Source organism: Eutrigla gurnardus (genome assembly GCF_963514095.1).
Source record: "Eutrigla gurnardus genome assembly, chromosome: 4".
Classification (NCBI taxonomy): Eukaryota; Metazoa; Chordata; class Actinopteri; order Perciformes; family Triglidae; genus Eutrigla; species Eutrigla gurnardus.
Genome location: NC_139918.1, coordinates 21,383,950 through 21,407,289, shown reverse-complemented (window position 1 = coordinate 21,407,289; position 23,340 = coordinate 21,383,950). Strand labels below are relative to the sequence as shown.

General features: G+C 42.9%; 3 protein-coding genes across 5 annotated transcripts in view; 2 read left to right on the top strand and 1 right to left on the bottom strand.

Moving 5' to 3' along the window:
* LOC311013017 (band 4.1-like protein 3) overlaps window positions 1-4,756 on the top strand; it is a 35,411-nt gene extending 30,655 nt beyond the window's left edge. For all 3 annotated transcript variants that reach the window (XM_084008875.1, XM_084008874.1, XM_084008873.1), the window contains 3 exons: window positions 549-629; window positions 1,003-1,118; window positions 3,716-4,756. In XM_084008875.1, the coding sequence (XP_083865001.1) occupies window positions 549-629; window positions 1,003-1,113 (192 nt within the window). In that variant the 3' untranslated portion in view covers window positions 1,114-1,118; window positions 3,716-4,756. The remainder of the gene's footprint in view (window positions 1-548; window positions 630-1,002; window positions 1,119-3,715) is intronic.
* Window positions 1-23,340, bottom strand: part of rab31 (RAB31, member RAS oncogene family) — a 188,389-nt gene that overhangs the window by 101,672 nt on the left and 63,377 nt on the right. The window lies entirely within an intron of this gene.
* On the top strand, window positions 6,809-9,270 carry LOC311013021 (zinc finger and BTB domain-containing protein 14-like). Its single transcript, XM_084008883.1, has 2 exons — window positions 6,809-6,961; window positions 7,606-9,270. Exon 2 carries the CDS (start codon window positions 7,629-7,631, stop codon window positions 8,799-8,801), a length of 1,173 nt encoding a protein of 390 aa, XP_083865009.1. The 5' UTR covers window positions 6,809-6,961; window positions 7,606-7,628; the 3' UTR covers window positions 8,802-9,270.

Genomic DNA, 23,340 nt, shown 5'->3' with positions numbered 1-23,340 from the left:
CAGTGGAAGGTAGGTGGGAGTACAACCAGCCCATCTTTTAAGTAGCTGCGTCTCTAGTCTAATCTTGAGTGCACAGCTGTTAGGTACGTGCTTTGTTTACATGACACGAATACAACATAGCACTTCCTGTCGCGTTGTCACTCTCTGCAGCCGAGATCGCTGCTTCATTACAGCTGCTGTTGAATTATTTCTCATTCAGTGCGACATAATGTGTCATTTCAATTTCACTTGATGAAAGTGACGTGTGACTTCCATGTGGTGCTGCTGAATAATACCCATTACAAAACCATGTGCAAAACCCAAATATATTTAGTATACTATCATAGAAGACTATATTAGTCTAAATCCCTGAAAGAATAAAATGAATTATCATTTTAAGGAGATCATTTTTGCTATTAAATCCTTTAAAATCGGAATTGGATCTTTTACTTTTACAATTCATATAATCTTCCCATCCTCTGTGGCTCCGTTCAAGGATTTAGACTGATACAACATGTTTATGTGTGTGCATTGAATTTTAAGTGGTCTTTCTGTCGTCCGTTGGTCAGACGGTGAAAGGAGGAATTTCAGAGACGAGAATTGAGAAAAGGATTGTCATCACAGGAGATACAGACATCGACCATGATCAGGTCTCTCAGAGTTTTCATCCTGTTTCTCATTCATGATCCACTCTCTTCATGATTTTCGTTTTGCCTCTAAAGTGAATAAATGGATATGAGCAGTGAGTAACAAGTAAAATGCTAGTGACCCTGCCGGACCTTGTCTTGTACTTTCCAAGCATACAACCACATGATATAGACCTAGCATGTGATATTGTACACAATACATGATTAACTTGTGATGTGACTTTAACAAATACTGGAACTATGACAAATGTAACTAAAAGTGGCTTCTCCGTTGGCTCATATTGACTCACAATCAAACATCCCCGCTCCCTCCCCGCCTTCCCCGTTTTCTGTCTCCCCCTGGTGATCCCTCCTGGCACTGCACTCCTGTATATAGGCTCTGGCTCAGGCCATAAAGGAGGCTAAAGAACAGCATCCTGACATGTCAGTGACCAAAGTAGTGGTACATAAAGAGACAGAGATCACACCAGAGGAGGGGGAGGACTGACCCAGGTAAGACAACAAGGTCCCAGTCCTGGTCCCAGCCCTGTCCGTATTAGTCTGGTTTTGAATGGTTCGGACTGGGTTTTTTCAAGCTGGTCTCCATTCTTGGGCATGCTGCTTTTCCCATCAGCACTTCTTCTCACTGGTGCAGACAGCCCTGCTTCTGCAGCACTTCCAGCTAATGCATCATGCTGTTGTCATTCCAGCGCCACTCCTCCTGCAGGGAAAAGGTCGGCTGATGCGTGTGTGCACACACACACGCACCAGATATTATAGTCTCAATTCGTAATGACAAAGCCTTAAAACCCCTACCATAATGCTCTCTGCAGTCTCATGCTATCTTTTGTAATTTGACTGCAACACTCCCCCCTGCTGGAAAAAAAACACAATCCCTTTTTTTATTAGAGAGAGCTGCTGTGTCGTGATCATGTAACACAGACCACTCTGTCTCTCCTTTTGTATTCACAATTGGGTTGTCATTTAAAAAAACAACCGCAACATGTGAAAACTGCTTCCTAAAATCAGAGTCAATTATTTTATTATTTTAAATAGTACAGAAAAACACAAAAAAAGGAAAGGTTGTAATGTTCATGTCATGCAATATGCTGTCAAAACATTATGTATGCGTCGTTTTGTCCACGCTGTGGAGCCTCAAAAGTGCAGCAGCCGTGATGAGCAGTTAAATACCGGCTGAACCGGCTTCTGCTTCTCAGAGCGCCGCGTCTGTGTCTGCAAACGAACCCGTATGGACTGAAATCTGATCTGGAGTGAACACAGACGGGCTTCAGTCCATTTTCAACTCTGTTCTCACAAGAAGAACGATGCACTTTAACTGAACACTTTTTCACAAAGATGTGCAAAAATGTGTTGCATTTGCAAAGAAACAAAAAGATTAATATATGCTGCCTTGCTTAAAAACACAATGCTCAACAAAAACATGAATGTTTTTGATAGACGGGCAGCATCCAGCAGCCTAACTGGACAGTCTTTACAGGGAGAGATGTTCATGCGTGAGGTGAATCCCTGACATTTTAAAACTGTGTCTCTAGGACACTTGTGTTTTGAAACAATTTGTGACATACTGCTCCTTTCAGTTGCACTCTTCCTTTCTGCGTGGGGGGAATAAATAGGTCAGCAGTGCTTTTGGCAGCGTTTCTGCAGATACAGATGCAGCCATTTGTGTTTCAACTTGTCCGCTGGCAGCATTGTGGGGATTAGTTCAGGTGTGGAGTTGCGTGAGGGAACCTCTCATTCCATCGCACCCAGAGCATGTTGCCACCCTTTCTCTCAAGCATTTTGAATCTGGAAACGTGTCCGGTTTTATTCTAATTCACCTTTTGGCTCTGAGGCTTGTTTACTTCATGAGCTCTTAACTGAAGCGATCCCAAGGCGCCCAGTTTGGGATGACGAGCGTGCATGTGTGTACTTGCGTGACTCACCAGATGGGAATGCTTGGCTTTGTTTCTACGGCCTTGCCCTCAGTCCTGTTAGTGCGTGTGTTCGTGTGCTGTTTAATATCTGTGTGTTTGTGTGTCAGAACTGCAGCGTTTCTGAGCAGCGCTATTAACACGATGCTAAATGTTTTGTCTTTTCTCTGGTATTTTGGATGCTTATCTCTTTGCACTGTAGATACACACAGAGTGTTGTGGGCTAAACCGTATCAGAGAAATGTGGCGAGGCATTGTCAAAAGTTAAAATGTCGTCTTCCTTTAAGCACGCATAGAGCAAGGTGCAGACCAGTTTGAGCTCCAGTTCAAGTCCTTCAAAATCAAAACACATCTCCAGCACACCACGCTTTTTGTCATCCTCATATTTTAGATATTATACGATTTAATTGATGAATCATGTCACTGATAAATCATCATTAATACCATGTTTACAGAATAATATCCCGGTTTTATAAAATACATTACTCTTAGTTTGGAATAGAAATGATGATAAACATATAATATCTCAATCACCTTTTCAGACTATCCTTTAGCAAATACTATATTTCAGTTTAGCCCATTAATGGGTGAACATGTTAAATGTATTTAAGGCAACAAATATATTCTTTCAGGCCCTTTAATCTGTACTATGAGTAACTAATCTCAAAATCTAGATGCCATATTGTTCTGCTAAAAAGGATGAGTTAGAAATCCAGAATGCCTCCCTCCCTCCCCCCCCCCACTATGATTAAGACCAGATAGCAGATCTTTCACAAAGCATGGAGACCTGTGAGACATGTTTTAATTTGCCTGGACAAAAATGTAAATTCAAACCACACTCGTACAGATAAGAGAAATGATCGCTTTCTGTGGGGTTTTTTCTCAGTTGTGACACCAGTCTTTGACTCATTGTGTTTGGTCATGCTCAAAATGGGTAATAAAATAGTTAAATGTTTGTTTTTAGGTTAGTTGTAGCCGTAAAGTAGCCAATAAGCCTGTGTGTATCTATGTTGTGTTCGTGCATTTTGGTGACTCTGTGCATCTATTTATGGTGGGAAACTACCGTAACCTTTTTACTTATTAGGCTGATTTTCAGCCTTTGGGTACACTGTGGCGCTGAAGCGTCATTTCCCATTAATATGCAGAATGTACTAACTGCCGTTTCCTCTGTTCTTCCAGGAGTAACACTGAGGGCTGTTTTCTTTTCAACCTCCCAGAATCCAACATCTAGAACTCCACGTGTTATTCTGGGACTCTCTGAAGGCTAGAAAGGCTCCTACTCTCCTAAAGCTGCAGCCCGCCGCTAGTCGCAACCATCACCTGCAAATTAAGTAAATGCATCTTGCATGAGAAGGACGCAATGTTGCAAACAAACGGCAAGATTATACTGAAAAAAACGTACGATTTTTTAAAATAATGGTTTTCGATCCACCTGCGTGCCGAGTCCCTGCGTGCACAGCGAGCAAACCATTTGCTTTCACTGCCTTATGACTCTGATGCATTTTTATGATTATTGAGAGTAATTATTGTAGCAACGTTTTATTTATGAAATAAAGCCATCACTCCAGAAACTTAAATTACTATAGACTGTATATGTTAGAGAGCATACACTATTATACCTTGCTGTAGAAGTGCCAACCTCATTTGCCAGCAAGTATTGCCTCACTTACTACAACAAGCCGCTGATTTTCCATCAGGTATGCCACTACTATAGAAATCACTACGGCCCAGTTCTGTACATATCAACGCTTTCATAGGAAAATAGCAAATTATCTTTCACGGTTGATTTTTGTCACGTCTACTTGAATTGCATTTTTCCTTTTTATCTGATAATTTCAGTATTTTAATGTTTCCTCATCGATTGATTCCACCAAGAAGGTCCGTTTGGCCGAGGAATCAAGATTTCTGTGCGAGAAATTGATTTTATGTGCCTGCGCAGGCTTTGAATGTTCTCCAGGGTAGATGACCGGCTGCAGCACGGGTCCCAGGTTTGTGTGACTTGAGGCAAAGGGCTCAGGCTGCAGAGCTCTGCCCAAATTAGATGCAAAGCCAATAGAGATCTATCACCCCACACACACACACACACACACACCTGTGAACATGTCAACTGTACGCCTCCCTCATCTGTTCAACAACATTTGAATAACTGAGTATTGTTCGTGTACAGCCATGTTTTCTCTCAAAATGGTGAAATAAAGGTGGCAAATGCATTTGTTTTAATTTGCTGTTTCCTTTCTGGAATAATAAAATGTTGACCACAGTAGTGAAACTTTTGTCACCGTTGGACCCATTATTTGATTGGGCATACTGAGGTATGATCAGTGTTAAAAACATCTTGTCAACAAAGTTTTTTTTTTTTTTATCTGGCTATGGTATGGGACTTGACTTTTTAATATATTAAATTTTTACATTGTCTGTAGGCTCATTTATAAATTGAGAGGTTACCATGTAATCTTTGTCAGGTCTAAACTTGATTTTTAATTAAAAACATTTTTTTATAAAGCCACCAACAATTATATGGGCTCAAGTAACAACCTGAGCGATAAGAGTCCAAATAGTAATTCCATGTCCTCGGGCAATAAATGATGGTTATAGAAGTATTTAAGCCTAAACATTGACTTAAAATGAATAAATCGATAGCCTATAGTAATGGGAGGGGGTTGGAGCCGTAAATTGTACTCCATCTATTATTCATTAAACCAAATGCTCGAAACATTTAATTGTTCTGCTTAAAGAAGCGCCCTCGGGGTAATTAAGACGTTTTTTATAGCTAGAGGTAATTATGTTGAGCGCACGCAGGCTGTTGAAGCTCCGCCCCGCTGTGTACGTGCGCGTGTGCCAAAGAGGGGTGAAACGCGAGAGCTCTCACTCCGCTTCTCCTGCTGGGTGCGAAGGTGTCGTAAAAACGAGCACATGTTGATCACTAAATTTGAAAAAAAAACCTCATTCCACAAACGGTCTCAGTTTGTTCCACCTTCAAATTAATGTCTAACTCAAATGATCTCCTGTGTACGTGCTGATTTAAAAAAAAAAAAAAAAAAAAAAGGCTGACTCTGCTTTGACCTGCAAAGTGCAATAAAATGAATTGCTGCAATATTTCCAAGTCAGAGCTGTCCACATGAGCTGTCTTGTACCTCTGGATAACCATCATGTCTTCAGATTGTAAGTACCTAATATACTGATCAAAGGCTTAAATTAAAAATGAACAAGTCACTACACTAACCCAAAATGTCCTGCCAAAGGTTCTACAGTTTGTGGGTATTTCAACAGGGATTCATGTGAGTGCTGCTTTGGTCTTGCTGATTGGTGATGTCATACTTACGAGCAATATCTAAAATATGTGCTTGCGTTGCCAGCATGGACACAGTTCTCTTATCATCAGTGCTAATTACCAGGAGTGCTTGCACTGCCAGACCACTGCCAGTAAAATCACGCCCACATAGTCCTGATGAAGAGGAATAACTGACTTTTTGAGTGTTAAACTTTTAATAAATAGTGACGTGTTTAGCCTTCAATACATTGTTAGAGTACAGATTGCAATGGAATTAATATTGGATGTTTACTTTAGTTGAATGAAGTTCGTGGTTAGTGTATGTTGATTAAGTGATCCATGTAGATACAAAAGACAGGACTTTATTTATCCAAAGGGAAAGGATTCTTGTAGTAGCAGTTATAGTACAAAGAATGCAAATATACATTCTAATACTTATATACGTAAAAAGAGTATCAACAACATGAAAACCAAAATCATGGGTTAAATGGGTAAGGATGTATGTCCATTATACTGCCCATAATGTCCCATTATTGCACATTATCATAAATCAGAAATAGGTTTAGTTAGATTTCACATACTAGGAATTTGCCTCCGTTACTTTGGTGCAAAAATTATGGTAGGAAAAACATAAAATATGAAAAGCAAGTACTCAAAAAATAAGTCTGTCTGAGGGGCACCAGCGTGCGCACTTCGTCATGTTTTCTCCCCTGGAAGGACACCCTAGGGTGCACGTCATCTTTGTGTATCCATCATGGACATTCCAAAAGAGCAAAATATGAAAACATGCTTTTAAAGATGAAGTGATGAACGGTTTTGTGCAGGATCGTGACCCAAAGTGTCCCGTAAGTCGAATTGAATTTCAGTGTATTTATTTATTAAGCGTGTGTTTCTAATAAAGAGCCATTGAGGAACGTTTCTAGTAACAAATTGAGCGTAGCGGCGGGCAGAAACGCGCAGAGTGAGTCCTCCTCTCGTGCATAGACGATCTCCGATAGAGTACCCGCTCCGGTGCTGTAGGTGGCGGCAGAACAGCGCGGCGCTTCCTGTGAAGCCCAACAGTCACAACAAGAGGAGGAAGAGGAAAAACGACAGCTCTGGATCGTCGTCGACTGCCTTGCGTGACAACACAGGGATCGCGTTCAGGGCTTCGGGTATTAACATTTCTTATTCTGTCTCTGTCGCTTCGGACGAAGCAGGAAAACCACGCGGGCTCTCGCTTCGGCCCTTTCGTCCGCCCGGTTTTCTCCGCCGCGCTCTCCGCTTGTTTGTGAACTGCTTTAAAAGACACCAGAAACATGCCAATGGAGGCTTGCTGACCAAAATGGCTGGGCGCAGTGAAATGTGAAATATTCCTGCTAAGGTTATCCCTGCTGCACGCGACGCGACTGTCACGCGAGCTCGGCGGCTAAAACGCACGACGGAAGTTAAGAAAAGTGCATCTGTTTGTTTCTGTTGGCGTTTCTATATTTTTATTAGCGTTGCTGCGGCTTTTACCGCTATCGGGGCCTAATCGTTGTAGGGGTTTTTTTTCTCTCTTCTAAAGATTTTCTGCATGATTGATTCAGCTACTTTTGTTTACTCTCTGCATTTTAACGGACATCTGTAAACAAACGCGATGTAACTTTGCAAGTTTTACTTGTTTTGCACCTCTACTAAAAAAAAAAACCTGTATGCGTTATCATAAGAAGCGTGCAAGTAGCGCTCCACCCCTCAGCTGTGCACGTTATGTACACGCCGGATTTATTGTGGCCAAGCAAAGCAGATTTGAATCTTTCTCTGGTTTTTCTCTCCTCAGGTTGCTCCAATTTGACCGGCAACATGTCTGATTTACTGAGATATATCGACTACGACCACAAAGCCACCTTCCTGAAGATGCTCAACCAGCAGAGGATGGAGGGCGAGCACTGTGATGTGGTGGTGGTGGTGGAGAACATCGAATTCAGGGCTCACCGCTGCGTCCTGGCGGCCTGCAGCAACTACTTCAAGAAGCTCTTCAAGAAGCAGAGCGACGAGGACAACTCCATCGTGGAGCTGGACTTCATCCGCTCCGACATCTTCGAGGAGGTGCTCAACTACATGTACACGGCCCGGCTCGCCGTCCGGAAGAAGGACATCAACATGATGATGTCGTCCGGCCAGATCCTGGGGATCAACTTCCTGGATAACCTGTGCACCCAGAAACGCGAGCTGACCAACATGAAGACCCGGGAGAACCAGGCGCCCGGCGACCACGGGATGAGGGCCCAGGACGCCATCTTGAAGGAGCTGGCCATGGAGGAGGTGAGGAAGAACAGCTTCTACGACCAGGGGATGGAGAGCATGGGCCCCGGCGGCTCGCACGTCTCCCAGCCGCACAACTACAACACCAACATGAGCAAAGACCCCCACAGCCACGGCTGGGGCTCCTCGTCCTCCAGCGACATGAAGCTGGAGTACCTGCTGTACGGCCACCGCGACCACGGCTCCTGCCAGAGCGCGGGCGCCAAGCCGCTGGACCACAACGCCAAAAAGGAGCGACTGCTCACCGCCAACCGCCCCTACGCCTGCGAGCACTGCCCCAAAGCCTTCACCACCGCCGCGCACCTCAAGGAGCACCTGAAGATCCACTCGGGCTTCAAGCCCCACCGGTGCGTGGTGTGCGGCAAGGCGTTCATCCGGGGGCCCGACTTGAAGAGGCATGAGAGGGTCCACAGCAACGAGAGGCCCTTCGCGTGCCAACTGTGCGAAAAGGCCTTCAAGCACAAGTCCCACCTGAAAGACCACGAGCGGCAGCACCGGGGCGAGCGGCCGTTCAACTGCGGCTCCTGCGAAAAGGCCTTCATCAAAGCGTCCGACCTGAAGCGCCACTGGAACACCATGCACAGCGGCAACCCTCGCAGAACGATGTCCCTGTCCCCGGCCGCCTCCCAGCACGGCCAGGCCGAGGCCGCCGACCAGAGAGACTGGAAAATGGAGACCGGGCCACACTCGCACAACTCAGGGGACTGTTGAGCCTGCAGGCGCACCAGAACACGCTCATACTGACATATACGCACATATACATCCATACAACAGTCACTTCCCACGGAAAAAAAACCCCCAACATGTATACACACTGACACAACCACAACCCTGTGACAGGCCGCCGGCCTGGCATCACACGGACACTGATCGGAGTGAGTAACAAGAGACCATAGCATGTTCATAAGACTGTGGGGCTGTATTATTATTATTATTATTATTATTATTCAAAAGAGTTATGTCAAAAAAACGGTGTTTTCTTTCCACCTGTAAAATCATGTAAATGTTTTAGTTCACTCTACTATACATATATTTTTCACCAGAGCATCGTTGCTATGTAGACCCGGGGGTTCTCATAACATTATTCTCTTTTAGTTTTTATGGGATATATGTAACATTTAAATGTTTGTTTAACCTTGACTGGATTTTATGGAGATAAAAGAGAGAGAGAGAGAGAGTGAGGGCAGTGGGGGGGGCGGGCGGGGAGGGGGAAAAGAAGATTTTTCTGCATAACATTTGTTGCATTGAGTATATTCATGTGGATGTTTTTAATGGATGTGTTTAGTTGTATTGATTGATATTACACTGTAAGAGTAAGAGTCACTATTTTGCATTTGATGCAGATGATACCAAAGTCTTGGGGATTTGGTGGATTGTCTTTTCAGGCTGTCCTGCCCAAGCAACCGGCCAACTAGATTTACTGTTATACAGTATAACTGTCATCCAGCTATCAACAGTTAATGATAGATGTCTGTATATACTGTAGCTTAGTTTGTTGCACAATTAGAGTACACATTAATGAATTATGCACACATAACATTGTCCTACTCTTACACTTTGACAATAAACACCATTTGCTGTGTTTTATTGTTTTTCCCAAAGTTTGTGTTTCTTTGAAGAGAGCTCGGCAGCTGGATTTAAATCCTGCAAACTCACTTTCTTTTTTCTTTTTTTTTCTTTTTTTTTATCAGCAGAGGCATCTTTGCCACACCCAAAACAACCTGAAAGCTTTGCTTCTGAGTGGAATCGTTGTTCTGTCCTGATGAAAACATGGGGAGATGTGAAGTTTGTTAGGAGTCGGGCTTGTTTTGTGGAGGTTACCGGTTTTCAAACGTCGGATAATGAGGTGTTTGGTTTCTTGAGTTGCGATGAAGCATTTTTCGAGGTTAATTTCCACCTTTTTTAAGCACAAACGGATCCACCTGTGGCATGTGTTGATTACTGTGTGTAATATTAACTTTATGGATTTAAAATCTGTTGAGAGTGTCTGTTCACGGTCCATAAACTCGACCCGGCGGGGCTACAGGTGTGTATTTGGAAAGTAAAGTGAAGATTTTAGAGCCGTGCTGCCGTGTCTTTGTTTCCATGACGATGTCACACAGCAAAGATCTGCCCTGGACAACGATATAACACTCGGGTCTGCGGCTGATTATTTTCATTCCAGATTAATCTGAGTACTTCCTAGACGCCGTCTCCGTTTCCCAGAGCCCAAGGTGACCTTTTTTTTCACCGTCCAACTAAACTTGACTCTTTTTGATTCTTAAAACAAGTATTTAAATTTGCTGGTTAATTCTCTTTCAATGACTAAGTATTGCGGCTTCAACAATAACAGGGATCCTGAAAATTAAGGCTAAAACAATAAATCAATGGACTCCAAATTAATGTGAAACTTAATTGCCAATTAAAATAATAATCGTGTTCCAATGTCCTTGTTTTTACGGTTGGTTGCTTTTTCTTTGTGTTACGTCATCGTACACCAACTCTTTGAAATGTGTTTTTTTTCCCTTCATTTTTGATGACTAGTATATCAGCAGATGATTCTATAATGATAGTTGCATCTCTGCTTCGAATAATGGATCTTTAGCTGTAGTTTCTCTTGTCCAGAGATGCAGCTGTGTTTCAGCCTCCGGACTGTTTATTAGCCCCCTTGTGCAAACAGTCTCTCACCAAACCCAGAAGTCCACTGCACCTTCTGGGTTGCTTTCTGCTCTTTTAGTTTGACTCCAATGTGAAAGTAACCTCTCGGTGACCCGTGCGTTTCACGAGGGTGAAAACACTTTGCACACGACACAAAGCCGGCAAACAAGCACCCAACATGGCTGTGCTTCTCCGTTCAGGGGAAAAAACTTCCCAGCAGCTCATACTCTCCACACAACACTAGATGGTGCCCTGCTCATAGTGATTGACCCGTTTCTGCCCGAGTTGACCTGCTCGCGTTGACCCACCGGGACTAGAAGAATACCGGACTACGCCGGTGGCACGTTAGAATAGAAGTTACCGGGGTTCATTAAAGGAAGCCACTCTCCCCGAGAAGCCCTATGGTGGCGTTTGTGAAATGTATGCGCTCTCACGCCTCACTGTTTTCCATATATTTCCATACATCTGACCCCGGTGCAGTATCAGGGTTTCACACAGTCTGAGCTCAGTCTGACAGATCTGCCTGTTTATGACCGTTTGGAGGGAGCAGCGTCTGCAGCAGTGGCCCTCCCTGCTGCGTGTATAGATCTCCAGATTGATCTATTCTTAACTGACAACAGAGGAAGAGTTTGATCGCCTGTAATTTTGGGGTGAAACAGTTTGGTGGAAAACTGACGTCAGTGTCTAATGGAAAAGGCGGGCCTTGCTGATGCCCAGGATCTGTTTTCTGCATTTCCTGGCACTGCGTGTGTGTGTGTGTGTGTGTGTGTGTGTGTGTGTGTGTGTGTGTGTGTGTGTGTGTGTGTGAGAGATATTGTGTGCATTAAAGCCAGTGAATGATGCAGGGTATGGTTTTATTTCTCATTGTTGGACTGATTAAGGCCGAGTGTGTGTGTGTGCCTTTGTCTCGTGACTGTGTGTGTGTGTGTGTGTGTGTGTACACGTACCCAGGTTTGACGTGTAATGTATGCATGAATTACAGTATATGGGTGTGCGTGTGTGAGTGCTTGCCAAGGGATTTGAGTGATGAAGGCTTATTGTGTGTGTGTGTGTGTGTTGAAGCATGTGCCTGAGTGTATTTATGTGTGTGTGTGCACACATGTGTATGCATGTGTAATGACTGGGGAGGGGGAGGAAAGGGGGGAGTTGGTGGAGAGTGTGAGTGTGCATTCATGCGTGTGTATGTGCTTGCGTCGGAGAGTGTTTGTGTCGGTGTGCGCTTTGTGCATCTGTAATGAGTTGTGTGTGTGTTTGTGCACGCACATTCGTGAGTGAGTGACAGGCGGCGAGTGAGTGTGCATTCATGTGTGTGCCTCTCTGCGTGTACTCAGCCGTGCCTGTGCGTGAGGATTGTGCATCAGTATGGAGGAGCTTGTGTGTGTGTGTGTGTGTGTGTGTGTGTGTGTGTGTGTGTGTGTGTGTGTGTGTGTGTGTGTGTGTGTGTGTGTGTGTGTGTGTGTGTGTGTGTGTGTGTGTGTGTGTGTGTGTGTGTGTGTGTGTGTTAGTCCCCATTTGTTTTTATGTATGCGTGAGCTTGCATGCATGTCTGTGCATACAAATGCACATATCATCACTATTTAGGGATTTTCCGTGTCAGCAGGCTGAATTCTATAATGCAGGTAGTCACATGAATGAATTTGTGTGTGTGTGTGTGTGTGTGTGTGGTATACATTAGTATCGTGGGGGCTGTGCATTCAGATTCAAGTCTGCATAACTTTCTGTGGCTTTCTGTGTGTGTTTTATTCTCTCTTCAGCTTTGGTTTATGTGTGTGTGGGCGCGAGTGCATGTGTATGTGAGAGTGTGTATGTGAGAGTGTGTGTGTGTGTGTGATTGCATATGTGTGTATATGTGTACAGTGAACACCCGGTTTCCATTACCCCGGCCGGCGTGGTTCCCTCGGCCAGACCACAAACCTCCTGTCTCCACTCTGGCTCCACCCAGTGCTGCCACAGGCTTCCCAGAAAAGAACAGCGTCTAATTAAAAAACTTTAATTACATTCATCTCATCTCTCTCTCTCTCTCTCCCACACACACACACACACACATACACACATGGGGCGAATAAAACAACTGTATACAAACAATTCCATGTGATAAATGGGCATGAATGGCAAAGCCTCCCCCTCTCAACCAGAATGTCTTTTAATCAGAGTTGCTGACATTCATGAGCCATAGAGTCTCCTGTGATGTCGTCCGCCACTTGAGCACCATCTGGAGTTTTGTTGGTTACGAGGACTGCATGATCATCATGTCTCTCTGTCCTCCAGTGTCTTTTCATGAGACATTTTATATCCTTGATCTGATCTCCAAGGCGTCTTTAACCTAAAAAAACAACAACAAAAAAAGGAGAATCATCATCCAACTGTGCATCGCCCGTTACTGTACAAACACACTATTAAACTGATTTATAGGGCAGCACTTAAGAGTATGACACAACCGTAAAATAACACTCGATTAACGGCTCATCTTCGGGGGGAACGTCACGTTAATGCGAGGAGGATCCGTGAGGAATGTTCCCCGGAGGAGGGGGGCCTTCACTCGTCACCTTGAACACAGGAGCTCCTATCTGAGCAGCTTCCTCCTTTCCCATGATACCACATAGAGGCCGGTTTATTAACTGTTGACCTGCTGCGTCCGCAGACAAGGTGCGTCTTTGTTGATCGCCGTGGCGTTGACCTGCCGAGGGTTATCGGACCATCTCCGACGGGACTGGGAGCGAAGAGGCCGGCCGGATCGCTGCCATCAGCCCGCAGGAGTCATTGTGTTTCAGGGCCGGACCAGATGTTCCAGCTGAGAGATTACCATCGCATCACTCCTCAGTGGGGAGTCCAGGCCTCCTTACCCACTCCCTACGTCACCGTCTCCCCCTTCTCTCCTCCCTTATCTCTCTGCTACGCTGCTCCCTTTATCTCCACCTGCCCTGTTTCCTTACATGCTTTCCTTCTTCCTCATCTCTCCTGTTTTCTCCTTTCGTCTTTCCTTACTCCTCTCCTGTCTCTCCTCTTCTTCTCCATCCTTCTCCCTTGTCTTTTTCTCCTGGTCATTACTTTCCTGGTTTCCCACTCCTTCCTCTCCAGCTCTACCCTCTTTTTTCCCCCTCTTCTACATCCTCTCCTCTCTTTTAAGTATCTCCCCCTCCCCTCCTTTCTCCCCTATATTTTCCACTCCCCTGCCTTCTCCTCTATGCTCTCCTTTACTCTTTCCTCTCCTCCCTCTTCCAAATTCTTTCTCTGTTTCTCCCTCTCCTTCCCTTCATTCCTCCCCTCTCTTCTACTCCTTTTTTGCCCCTCCTAAACCATCCCTCTCTTATATTTCCTCTCCCCTCTCCTCATCTCTATCTTCTCCCATTCTCACTCCCTTTCATCTCTCCTCCTCCTTTCCTTCTGTTCCCATCACCTTCTCCCTAGCCTCCTTCCGTGTCACCTCCTCTCTCCTCTTTATCTCCTCCCCTCCTCTCTGCCCTCTCTTCTCTCCTCCTCCTCCTCCTCCTCCTCCTCCTCCTCACCACTCAGCACAGATAACGAGCACTGTCTTTGGTCAAACACAGTCCACACTGTTCTCAGTCTTCCTCGTCTTCCTCCTGCCCTCTTCCCCTGCTGTTATCGGTCTCAGTCATGGAGGTCTCCCTCTAATGAAATTCCCTCAGTGATCACACTGACCGATCTAAAGGCAGCATTTGTTTGGAGAGTACATCTGGGGAGTAGCCCAGGGCATGAAAAGGAATAGCAGCTGTAATCTGATTATGAAAAATGTTATCTCTATGTGCCCCAACCTGGAATCTGATACTCAGACAAACACATTTAGCAGATTACAATATAAAAAAAGATCTTGTTGAAAAACTAGTGATGAATCCTGTGGAGATCAAAATACATTTAGCAATTAGCTGTAATTTTGTTTTAATTATTTCTTAAAGATTTTGATTACTAGTATTTAATCGTATGTTTAGTGTTGCACAGGCAAAGTGCCGACTTGTTAGATATTGGGGTTTGCCCATGGATTACATACTATATTGATTCACCTGTTGATTGTTAATCTATGATATTTGCTCAAATATACGGTATTATATTAAAGAGGACATGCAGATTCTAGATTGAAATTTCCTTTTAGTGCTGTTTCAAGATGTAGGGGTGACACATGGCTGGAGGTTCTGCATCTGATAATTAAGTCACTACAATTTGTGCAGAAGTTATTGACACACAGTCATTTTTTAACATTTCAGGGCTTTTTTTCAGACAAAGATTGATAAAAAAATGACACAACAGAACATAATATTTCACTATTTAAGAGTTACACCTGCCTGTATAATTCCCTCATACACCCTTACACATGCTTACAGCCCATCTTGACTGATGTAAGTGGATCTTGTCAGGCTTTCTTCTGAACAAAAAAATATCATCTAGAAGAAATAGTTATTGGACTTTGCATTTATATCAAAATTAATCCGATCCACCATTCAAACAGTTTCATTTTCATACATCCTGTTCCATGTTCCTTAGAGCAGGTGGCTCGCGTCTTATAAATAAAGGTACAATATAATTCATTCTCTGAGCTTTGAGGAGGGTTTTTTTCTTAAAAGAAGCTAAAGCTGTCAAAAGTTAACCCAGCACATGAACACAAGTTTAACCAATGATGGGACTTGAGTGATTGCCCCTTCAACCTCACACTGGAGTCACTTGCGAAAGATTCTTGTGCCTTGCGTAGACAGCTGTGATTTACGTGCACGCCATAAGAAATGATACAAATTACATGTCACTGGAAAGCTTCTTGGAAGAGTCAGAAACATTTCTTAATGCTCAAATGTAATTGTCTCCAGACGTAACAGACTTTCTCGTCTTCTCCCACCTCCCAAGTTCAGGACTCCACCATCCCACGTTCCTCTGCGGCTCCTCCCCGAGGGGAAGAGGGCCGCAGTCAACCTCCACTTGGCAAGGTCCATCAAGCGGCACAACCTCGACAATATTATCGCAAAGGCCTGTCAAAGCAGAGACGGAGGTGAAGCAAACATCTCATTCAGCTGAATGTGAATCTGGGGTTGAGGATCTGTGAACTTATACGCGTTGGCCTGAAGTTGAGAGCTATCGCTATCCTTTTGTTCCTCAGCGGGTGTTCAAATATCAATTATCAGTGATTGTTTCTTCAGTCTGTGTCTCCAGAACTGCTTTATGTTGGTGTTCGCTCTAAGGACGTCCCCGCTGAGAGAAAAAAAACATGATAAAAGGTATCACTTCGATTTCTGTCTGCTTGGCCTCTCTCTGTGTGTCTTGTCTGTGAGCGTGGAGGGAAGCTTTGATGTCAGCTGTGTTGGGGTCTGGCGTTCATGAGAGGGGCCTCTGTTTTTCATCCGCCGCACACTCCGACTGCAGGACCCTCACTGGGCAACACACAAGGTTAGAGGCGGACCCCGAAAATATTGATCTATCACTTGAGGCAGGTCTCTGTGGGCGCTGATGTGAAAACACATGTTGCATTCATAGTCTGTTTTTGTTAAGTGTTTCAGAAAATAATGATAACGATGAAATAAAAGCCATGTATAACAAAGCCACATGACTTTATCTGCAATTTTGATCACTTTCTGTCAACAGCAGCTTCTGACCTATTTAGCCTCTATTCAACCAAGATATATTTGTGTTATCTCACCCTATCCCTCAGTAAAAAAACAGCTAAATAATAGACCGCAAATTAATAGTTCCTCAGCCATAAGGCTTAAATGCATATATGGTCTCATTGAAAGGTAAGAAGCTAAAGAATATGAATCTAAACTATATTCAATTAATTCAAGAGAAAATGGAGATGCAATAAAGGAAAAATAAATGTATCCTGTAATAAAATCTAAATTTAGGAGGCAATATCACCATTAAAATGATCGTCTATTTGATTCTAAATGTGACTGTAATTAAAAAATGAACATCATACTGTATTGAAAATCACTTCAAACTAGTGATTGATACCATGAACTCATGTTTACAATGTTTAGGTAATAAATCAAGTGAGAAGTAGGGTAATTTTCCCATAGACTTGCATGCAATCAGTCTTCTTCTTGTAAGCTGAGGAGTCGCCCCCTTATGGGCAGTAGAGAGAATACAAGTTTAATGCACTCCAATTTTGGCTTTACTTTTCAGACCGCCTGCTCCTATTCCAGCGGATCTGTGAGGCTTTCTGGTGGACTATAATCGCTGCAGACATGTAAGTAACTCAAATCTGCCATTCTGGGCCAAAATAACCTATTCCTAGGTGAAATACTTTGACAATACCATAGATTTATGTCAATGTGTCTGCAAAATGTAAAATTAGAATCTGAGGTGTATTAGAATTTCTACTTTCTAGCGATACCAAGCTAGTAGTCTGATGGGATCTTTTGACACAACTTTCTTGTATATATTTACAAAGGTTAAATTTACTTCATTGGTGAAATTACATGAATATCTTCTATGAATAGACCAGTGATCATGATTTTTTTGTACAATAGCCACCATAAGGTAATGGCTGCAGCGGAAGTGTAATTAAATGTGTAAGGGTGTATTTTATTGTTTATGAATTCAACTTTTACGCTCCGTTTTGGGGAATGCAAAGAAACCCAACATGTAACTTCATTTGAATACATTTCCATTCTGATTAGCTTAAAACAATAGCAATTTTGATTTTACATGGAACTGTAAAAAAGATGGGTGGAACAGACAAAGTGCTTAAATAAACAATTTTCTTTATTAAACCAGGGTAAGCATACAAAGCAGAGCTGGTTGGAATTTGTTATTAAAAAAAACAAGATGCAACACAAGACAAGAAGAACAAAAGCTTCAGATGCCAGAGACAATTTGATAACTTAATGGAACTTAATTTTAGAAACTGCTTTGGCTACTGAGGGGCAGCTAACATCATAGCATCTTATAAAGTTGTTATGGTAACACGTTAGCAAAGCGGTTATCTCCTGCTGACATGCAGCAACAAATAGCGTTCGCTTTGGAGTTGTTTTTCCTCCGCCGGCTGCTGAGGAAAACATCTGGCTGTTTAGCTGCCAAAGGCTCCATTAAGTTCCCTTCTTAGTTGCTAATAGAGCTGATACCCAACGTGAACCTGCGTAGTCTTTTCAGTGTGGTCTCAGACACATATCGGACATGTGCTAAATGTTTAGCACAGCCCAAAACTGTCTTTATAGTCTGCTTTTCAAGAAAAAAAAAAACAGCAACCTGACCCAATTCAAGGAGTTTTGTATGTAAGTGCAGAATCAAAGCTCTAATTGCTGACTCTGTCTGCTGTTCTGTGTTGAGCAGGTCGCACACAGCTAAACGAGGCTAAGCTTGTTAGAGCTTGTTCTGTAGATAGAAACCAAGAGATTAAAGATTAGATATAATAAAAAAAAAACATCCTTTTTTTCCTGTGAAAATAATTTAATCTTCACGTGAAATGAAACCTCTGTTGAACAAATGATTGTTGAAATGCGGTGGGGGGGGGGGGAAACGAACGCCACGGCAACGACTGCTGAGCCCCTCAGATGTCATCAAAATCGAAGCAACACGAATCTGGAGATTACCACTTTAAACTTCGCCCTCAGCGTGTCTGCTTTCATCCTTTCACACATGACTCAGATCAGTCCAGAGCCGGCGTTATCAGCAGCTGTAGCCTCCTCAGTCTGCTCTCGTACACACACACATGCTCTGTGAACAGTGGAGGCCTTGTCTCCAAACCATCACAAGCGGTCCGCACCGGCACCGCGGCCAGAAGCTTTTGAACTGGCTTATCTGGCAGCGCCCCCCCCTCCTCGGCATCGTGTAATGCCGCGGTTCAGCAGAGGCGGTTGTTCAATCAGACTGGTTTGTTGTCGCTGACGTTTTTCAAGGCGAATCTCTTAATTTTTGAGGTAGCGCCCGCCAGCTTACTGAATGACTGAAATGGAACAAAGGGCGGCGGTGGAAAGATATGAGCAGTTGTTATGTACACATACTTCCTGGGAAACCATCCGAAGCCACGTTTCGCCATCGCCGACCAGAAGTTGCCTTTGAGTTCTTTGCACTTGAAGACTCAAACGGAGGGGATGAAAGGTGGACATTTCTCTGCTGTATTCCCACAATCTAAAATTTCAAACCGTGGCTTAGCGATGGCAAGGGGGGGGACCGTTTTTACATGCCAGTGTTGGATCAGGAGGGGTCACATAGCTGGAGTGCCTAAACTCCGACCCCGCTGCCATAAACACCTCGCATGGGAGAAGGTCAGCCCTTTCAGAGGGATTTCAACCCCAGCAGTTGCTTTTTCGCCAAACAAATTGCCGCACTGTGCAGGGAACAGGTGGAGCGGCGATGACGGTGAGGCTGACATGGTGACCAATTTCTCTACGTGTGTATGCGATATGCTAAAGCTAAATATAATGCTGCATAAAAGCAACGAAATAAAGACGTGAGGTTATACCTCTTATACCTGACATTGTGGGAGTGGAGCGTGTGAATGTAAACAGGATACTCTTTAGACGACTCTAATGCTATACACACACTCACTTAGCGCATGCCTTTCTCCGTAGTGTACACACACCTATGACACAGGCCCATCGGCTGCCGGGCGGGCTCTCGGAAAGGTTAAATAAACTCGGATGATTAAATGGCGCCCGTGGTGAATAATTCACTACCTCCATAAAGCTGGCGAAAAGCGGGGAAAGAGAGTGAATGTACTTTGTGTGTGGACTTCCTGCTCGCCCATCCCCACCACCTTTCACACACAAACACACACACACACACACACACACACACACACACACATCCATAGGTGTTGGGCAGCGGAGCCAATATCTCTCTCTTTAATATCTTTAAACACAAACACGTGATCTCAAGTGTTTCCTATTCATCATGTCACGGAGGAGGACGGGGGAACATTTGTGATTTATTGACAACCCTTTATGATTCTCCACACTGCACTTGTTCACCGAGTCCCCCCAAGTTAAAGTTAACGGGGAAAAAACGCCACTCCGGAGATGGATGAGCGTTATCTTTTTTTACTTTGACACTGACTAATTAGTTCCTGTCACAAGGAAAGGCTGGTCATTATAACTAGAGGGAACTAGTTAATGATTGATCGTGTCATTAATTATTATTTTATTAGCTCTTCATCAATCATCCATCACTTTATGTCAGTTGGTTTCAGTTGAACACTCTGTTGCTAGTAGCAACCACTCCTGGCAAAGTACTGTACTTAAGTACAAATTTATACTTTACTTGGGTAATTACATGATATGCTTTGCTTTTTTTATCACTTCTAATCCACTGCTATGGAAGCCCATAAGTGACTTTATTAACATGATAATGTAAACTTGAAAATCTAATTCCAAAATAGCATTATAATTGTCCACATATGTATGTTATTTGAATTAGTTAAATTGAATTATTCTTGCATAAATGAAACATCAGATTACATTGTTTATACTGTAAGATAAGAAAACACAGCCATCTTTTGTTGAATTATTTTCCGTTTCCATTTTAATAGTCCATGCAACGCATATGTGTGTGAAAATAAAACAAATATTGCTCAAATATCACATTTGTTTGGGAAATGATAATGCTATTGTTTCATTTTCATGTTTACATTATCCCCTTAATAAAGTCCTCCTATGGGGGTTCTATAATGGGTTGAGAAACCCCCCTACTTCTAAATAAACTATTTAAAAACCCAATCCTCCTACTTGTTACGGTAGTAATACAATCTCTTGAGGTTTTCAGATATCCATCTGTTTTATCTAAGAAGCTTCTACCAAAGAAATACTCCCTATGAAAACTATTGCGCAATATTGCAGGTTCTTAGCATTAAACACAATGTAGGTCTAATACACTTTTTTGTATAAATGTATATGTAGAAAAATAAACATGCATCTCCAGCACTTTTTTATTATTCTAAAATGACTCTTTAAGACCAGCAGTCTTAAAAGTAACACATCCTGTTCATTCCGATAACATCCCATGAAGACACACTGAAAACATTAAGATTTCTTTGTTTGTTTGTTGAAATCTTCATGAAGAGGCTCCAAAAAAGTGAACGTCCGCTCCAATCTGCATCTGTGGGTTGCTGGTTCACATTGAAGCAGCCGTCTAATGAGACGCATTCCTGCGTGAGAGCGGAGGAGAAGGCTGGTCTGCAGCTCCTTTAATTCAAGACTTGTACCTTTGATTTGAGCGTCCATCAATCACCCCACTCCAACAACACCACGTTGCCTTTGTGTGTGTGTGTGTGTGTGTGTGTGTGTGTGTGTGTGTGTGTGTGTGTGTGTGTGTGTGTGTGTGTGTGTGTGTGTGTGTGTGTGTGTGTGTGTGTGTGTGTGTGCGCGTGTGTCTAAAGGGATGGGGGGATTCACACATGTGGTTTCGGGTAGTCTTTAAGGGCAAGCCACATGTTGCTGGAGTTGCTATCTTACTTGGCAAAGGTGGTGCTGAGGATGTAATGTGATAGGCAACGTTTTGTTCTGCCTCTGTCCCACAGAAAGGAATGCAGACATTTTTTGGGGGGGGGATCTGTTATATCAAATAGAGAGAAATCTAATTACGGATGTCCGTGATGTCTGGCTCCTTTTGTGTCGTGTATGAACGGGGGATCCTGTGCAGCGCAGGAAAACATCTAAAAAAAAAAAAATACTCGCACACACCTTTTCTGTGCCTTTAAACTTCAAAAGGAAGGAGTCGGAATATGATTTAATAGATGTAGATTAGTATAATTTATATAGAATTTGCCCCGGAAGGATGTTTCCTTATTGTTTAATTGCACACAATCACCCTGTTGTTCAAATACATAGAAGTCATGATTTACGTGATTTAATCTCCTCGATCCCTAATTTCCTCCCTCAAATGTCCCCTCAAGTCGTTTAATGTAAGAAAACAATATCCTCACTGTAAAGTCTGCTTGTTCCAACACTTGATCAAAGTGTTTTTTTATGGCTGTGCCAGATGTCTGAGCATCATTTTATGCACATGTGCTGTAATTTAGTGTGACGCATTTGTTTTCTTTGGAAACTTTCATATCACCGCTAAAAAATAAGTCAAATACATTTTCTGGGGAACAGTGATTGGCCACAAAGCATGGGTTTGTTACAATTCAAGGATTCACAAGATCATTTTCATATATGTGTGTGTGTGTGTGTGTGTGTGTGTGTGTTCGGCAAAATATCTAACACACAAAGTATTATGATGATGATGTTAGCAATGAACTTTAATACTTTGATTAACTTAAATATATATTAATATGACAAACACACATTTTACTAAGCTTATTAGGTGTCGATCTGTGATGTTAGGAAGTCTTTATTTTTCTGTTGGACACACTTTCCTCCAAACCTGCTGTGTTTCCTTCGCTTCTTGCAGCTGTGGGCTACAGGTGTCTCGACTCAAATCACACAGGAGGAACTCAAAACACAACATGGCTTCTTGTGGCGGCATCCCATTACAGTAAATGCTCAGTTTCTTCCTGCTGCTGAATGACATCACAGCTGTACTACTCGCTTAATCCTTGTGCTGGTTGTAGATGCAAAAATTATATTTCCACATGTTTACATCTGCCTGTTTGTGAATGTACGATAAATGCACCATTGAACAAGGCAATGGTCATTAAGAAGCTGCTCTGCAACTAAATAGACCTTCATGTTGTCCTCTGCTTATTTCCAGTTAAAGAATGAACCTTGAGCCTCAGTCATTTTGGTATTAATGGGATTTGTCCAACACATTGCTTGTGCTTTCATAAAAAAGTCCCAACTCAAGAACCACTTGCTGGCTTTCACTGTAGCTGTCAACGTCGTCACATTGTGTTGAGCTGCGGATGTTTCCTCAGGCAGTGCTCATGAATACGGACATTGTAGTCTTTTTGTTGTTGCAGTTGTTTTGTCTTTTTTTTTAGTTAGTTCTGAGTGCCTTTGTAGTTTGGCTTGTTTGTCATCTACCCGAGGAGAAAGCAGCATCAGATCAGATCACGCCGACAGATTCATTAAAAGAGCATTTTAGGCCTGCACTGGTTAAGGTTGTGTTAAATGTTTCGGCCAAAATAACAGCAGTTTTGTTGCTGGGAACAGATAGAGTCTAACATTTCCTGTCTTACTTTTTCTAGCAGCCAAAGTTTCTGCTAATTACTATGTTCACCAGCTAGTTTACATTTGTCTGTTGGCTTTGTAAAAGTTTTTTGATGTAAACAACAGCCTGTTGCATCTGGAAACGACGCCCATAAGAACAGTATAAAACAGCGTAAAACCAAAACAATGAGCTGAAAGGTGCTAAAATGCTCTGTGGAGAAAGTTGGGTGATGATCTTCTGATCATCACAATAGATTTTAGGTATTGTTAGTAGAAAATAATAACAAGTGTAGCTTTAAGTTGGAATGGGAAATTGTGTTCAACAGAGAGAGCTTCTGTATGAATCACATCAATATTAGAAAGGAAAGAAAAGTAAATCACTGACGTAGACATTACCTAACTTTCCGCCTTGACTGACATAACATGAAAATACATCATTCATCTGGGTAAAAATGTAATACTCCACTGAGGTCATGACATTAACTGGATAGCGTCAGACATTTTGGAAGGAACACTAACATCTGCAACCTCCAAATGACTATCTATGAGTATTTATCGCTCCATGTGGCTTTGTCAACAACATTTAG